Genomic DNA, 3480 nt, shown 5'->3' on the forward strand with positions numbered 1-3480 from the left:
TAACGAGTATAAATTTGGTAAGAATAGGGTGTAAATCCCATGTTTTATACCATCTAATTAATAAGTTACCTAACCTAATAATAATATAACATTAACATCTTAATAAATTTCCAGTTGAGTTGGATTTTCTGATGGGTATTAAAATTGATTTGGTATGATTGTGTCAATTCTTTAATGTGTGATATGATGATATGACATGTTGAGATTGGAATGTGTAAAAATTCCACATCTTTATAGAATTTAATTCTATTTTATAATAGAGTTTAACATTTTTAACTTGAAACTCGCTCTCTCTCGTGAAAACGAGCCTTGCCTCCCTTGGTGACCCCAAGGGCCTCTTCCTACTCAATTTTCTTTAACCTCTTGGCTTTCTCTACACCACTTCTACAATCTTTACATATTGCTGTGGTCTTAAGTACTTGAAGGGGAAACTGATTGAAAGTATGGTCAGTCTAAAGTTAACGTCAGAAGAGGAAGAAGATATACAGGTATCTGATGAGGGAAGGATGGATGAGATTGAGGGCTGTGCACTGAGTTTGATAGGGAAGTTTTTAACGTGCAAACCTTTCAATAGAAAGGCAGCAAAAAACACGCTGCGGCGTGCGTGGGGTCTCGACAAGGAATTGCAGATTTGTGAGGTGGGCATTAATATATTCCAATTCAAGTTACAGTCAGAGTATGAACTTGAACGGATCTTACAAGGAGGCCCGTGGTCATTCGACAATCAACTATTGATGCTTACTCGGTGGAGGATGGGCATGAGTGCAAGAAATGTGGTTTTGGAGCACGCTTCGCTGTGGGTCCAAATCTGGGGAGTGCCCTTCGATATGATGTCCCCAACCATGGCGACAGAGGTGGGGAATAAGATGGGGGTGGTCGAGGATGTGGATCGCAGACAACGTACAGATGATCAAAATTTCTTCCTGAGAGTTAAGGTAGCCCTTCCCATTGCCAAACCGATTCGGAGAGGTGGTTTTCTAATGGGATCGGATGGCTCACGTCACTGGGTTACATATAAGTATGAGAGGCTGCCTTTGTTTTGTCATTACTGCGGGGTCCTTGGTCATAATCTCCGCCACTGCCAGGAGCATTTTGCTGCATCAAAGAAGACTACGCCAGTTGAGTACCAATACGGGGATTGGTTGAAAGCTGATAATGGATGGAGCTGATCTCCACCACGACGGGGTAAGGACAGTACAAGGGGGGTTGAATCAATGGGTAGAACTGATGTCCGTGCAACTGAGAGCAATGAGGTACAAGAAACGGCGGCGGCGGTGGCTAGGGTAAAAGACTCCAGTAACAGTCAGAGAGCCCAAAATGGAAGGCACGGGTGTGGGGGGAACGTTACTGAAGTTCAGGAGAAAATCTCGGAGGATAATGCAACCCCATATTCAAACGTGGAGAAACTTATGCCGAGTTTTACACAAGGTGGAGATTCTGAACCAAATTTGAATAATGAGTCAACTGTTGTAAACACAACCAATTCGGTCTTGGGCCATTTGGAGTCAAAGCCCAATAAGCCAAAAGCTACGTGGACTAGATTAAACAGAATGGAAGTTAGGCCACCTACTTCAGCTAGTAGTGTTATTAAGCCCACTTTGGGTAAACGTAATATGGGAGATACTTTGGACGAAGACTACAATAGAGAAACTGAATACACGTCTCTCAAACGTTCCAAGGTAGATGGGGAAGATGGTAACGCAGAATCCATATCGGCGAGGGTGGTGGACCACCCTTGCTGGGAGCAATGAAACTTTTAAGTTGGAACTGCCAAGGGGTTGGAACTGCCAAGGGCTTGGGAACCCTTGGACAGTTCGTAGTCTTCACAAAATTGTGAAAGACCAAGCTCCTGAAATTTGTTTCCTCATGGAAACTTGGCTGGATATTGAAGGTATTAAACAATGGTGTAGTGAGCTGCCTTATAAGAATCGATTTGTTGTCAAAAGACCGGGCACAGGGGGCGGACTTGCTATGTTATGGAAGGAAGATATAAGGTTGGAAGTCTTTAAATTTTCGGAAAACCAAATTTCTGCATGGGTGACCGAGAGTGATGGATTTCGATGGTTACTTACCGGTTTCTACGGCTAGCCAGAGACAAAAGATCGCTTCAAGTCTTGGACTCAGCTATTCCATATCCATTCATACGTTAATGGTGCTTGGATGTGTATTGGGGATTTTAATGAGATGTTGAGTTCAACGGAAAAGCTTAGTTGTAGACCAACTCCACCTCGCCAAATCGACGCATTCCGAGAAGCTCCGGAACTATGTAATCTTGTTGATCTGGGGTTCATTGGCTACCCTTACACTTGGAATAATAGGAGACCCAGGGCAGCCAATACTAGGGAACGCTTGGACAGGGCTGTGGCTAATGAAGAATGGAAGTTGAAATTTTCTGAAACTACTGTCACGCATATTATTTCGCATGCGTCGGACCATCTTCCTTTGATCCTCCAGAATCATGTATCTCCAAAACGGAGTGAAAGAGGGAAACGTGGTTTCAAGTTTGAAGAGGCGTGGTTGTTGTGGGATGATTGCACTAAGGTGGTCCAAGATGCATGGGAAAATAGTGAGTGTGGTGAAACAGCCTTGGAAATGGTAAGGTTGAAGATAAATGGATGTAGCTCGGATTTGAGGGCCTGGGGGGCTTCTAAAACTCATCCTGGAACGGAAGAGATAAAAGCTTTACAAAAGCGGATTGAATGGTTGACTTGTGGCCCACCTACTATACAGCACCATAGTGAGTTTCTTCAAGCAAGCAAGGAATTGGATGAATGGTTGAGAAAGCAGGAAGTTTATTGGGCTCAAAGGTCTCGGGTGAATTGGCTCAAACATGGGGATAAAAACACAAGCTTCTTTCACTCAAAGGCATCTCAAAGAAGGCAGAGGAATTTTATTAAAGGAATCTTGGACCCACAGGGTAAATGGTGTGAGGAAATAGAAGAAGTGGCAGGAGTAACTGTGGATTATTTTAATAATATGTTTTCCACAGGTTCATGCAATCAGATTGAGGAGTGCTTGGATGCAGTACAACCAAAGGTGACCAGTGAAATGCAACAAACACTGTCCAGTGAATTTAGTGTAGATGAGATTAAAGCAGCTTTGTTCCAAATGGGACCTACAAAGGCTCCTGGACCAAATGGTATGAATGCCCTCTTTTATCAAAAGTTCTGGCATATTGTTGGTGATAATGTTGTGTCTGCTGTTCTTGAATTCCTTAATACTGGTTATATGTTACCTACTCTTAATCATACTTATATTGTTCTCATTCCAAAAATCAAAAATCCTGTTAAGGTCTCTGATTATAGGCCTATAAGCCTTTGTAATGTAATTTACAAAATTATTGCAAAGGTGCTAGCCAATAGGTTGAAGCAAATTCTGCCTCAAATTATTTCTCCAACTCAGAGCGCTTTTGTACCAGGAAGATTAATTACAGATAATGTATTGGTTGCCTATGAAGCTCTCCACACGATGCATGGAAGG

General features: G+C 42.6%; 1 protein-coding gene across 1 annotated transcript; it reads left to right on the plus strand.

Annotated features, from left to right (window-relative positions):
- Nucleotides 1–443: 443 nt before the first annotated feature.
- LOC136070706 (uncharacterized) lies at nt 444–1169 on the plus strand. Its single transcript, XM_065781008.1, has one exon. It carries the CDS (start codon nt 444–446, stop codon nt 1167–1169), a length of 726 nt encoding a protein of 241 aa, XP_065637080.1.
- The last annotated feature ends 2311 nt before the right edge of the window (nt 1170–3480 follow it).

This window comes from Quercus suber, unplaced genomic scaffold, assembly GCF_002906115.3.
Source record: "Quercus suber isolate HL8 unplaced genomic scaffold, Cork oak 2.0 scaffold_254, whole genome shotgun sequence".
NCBI lineage: Eukaryota > Viridiplantae > Streptophyta > Magnoliopsida > Fagales > Fagaceae > Quercus > Quercus suber.

Bases quoted from the DNA above. Each gene is read 5' to 3' on its own strand.
- LOC136070706 (XM_065781008.1), top strand. From the start codon at position 444: ATGGTCAGTCTAAAGTTAACGTCAGAAGAGGAAGAAGATATACAGGTA.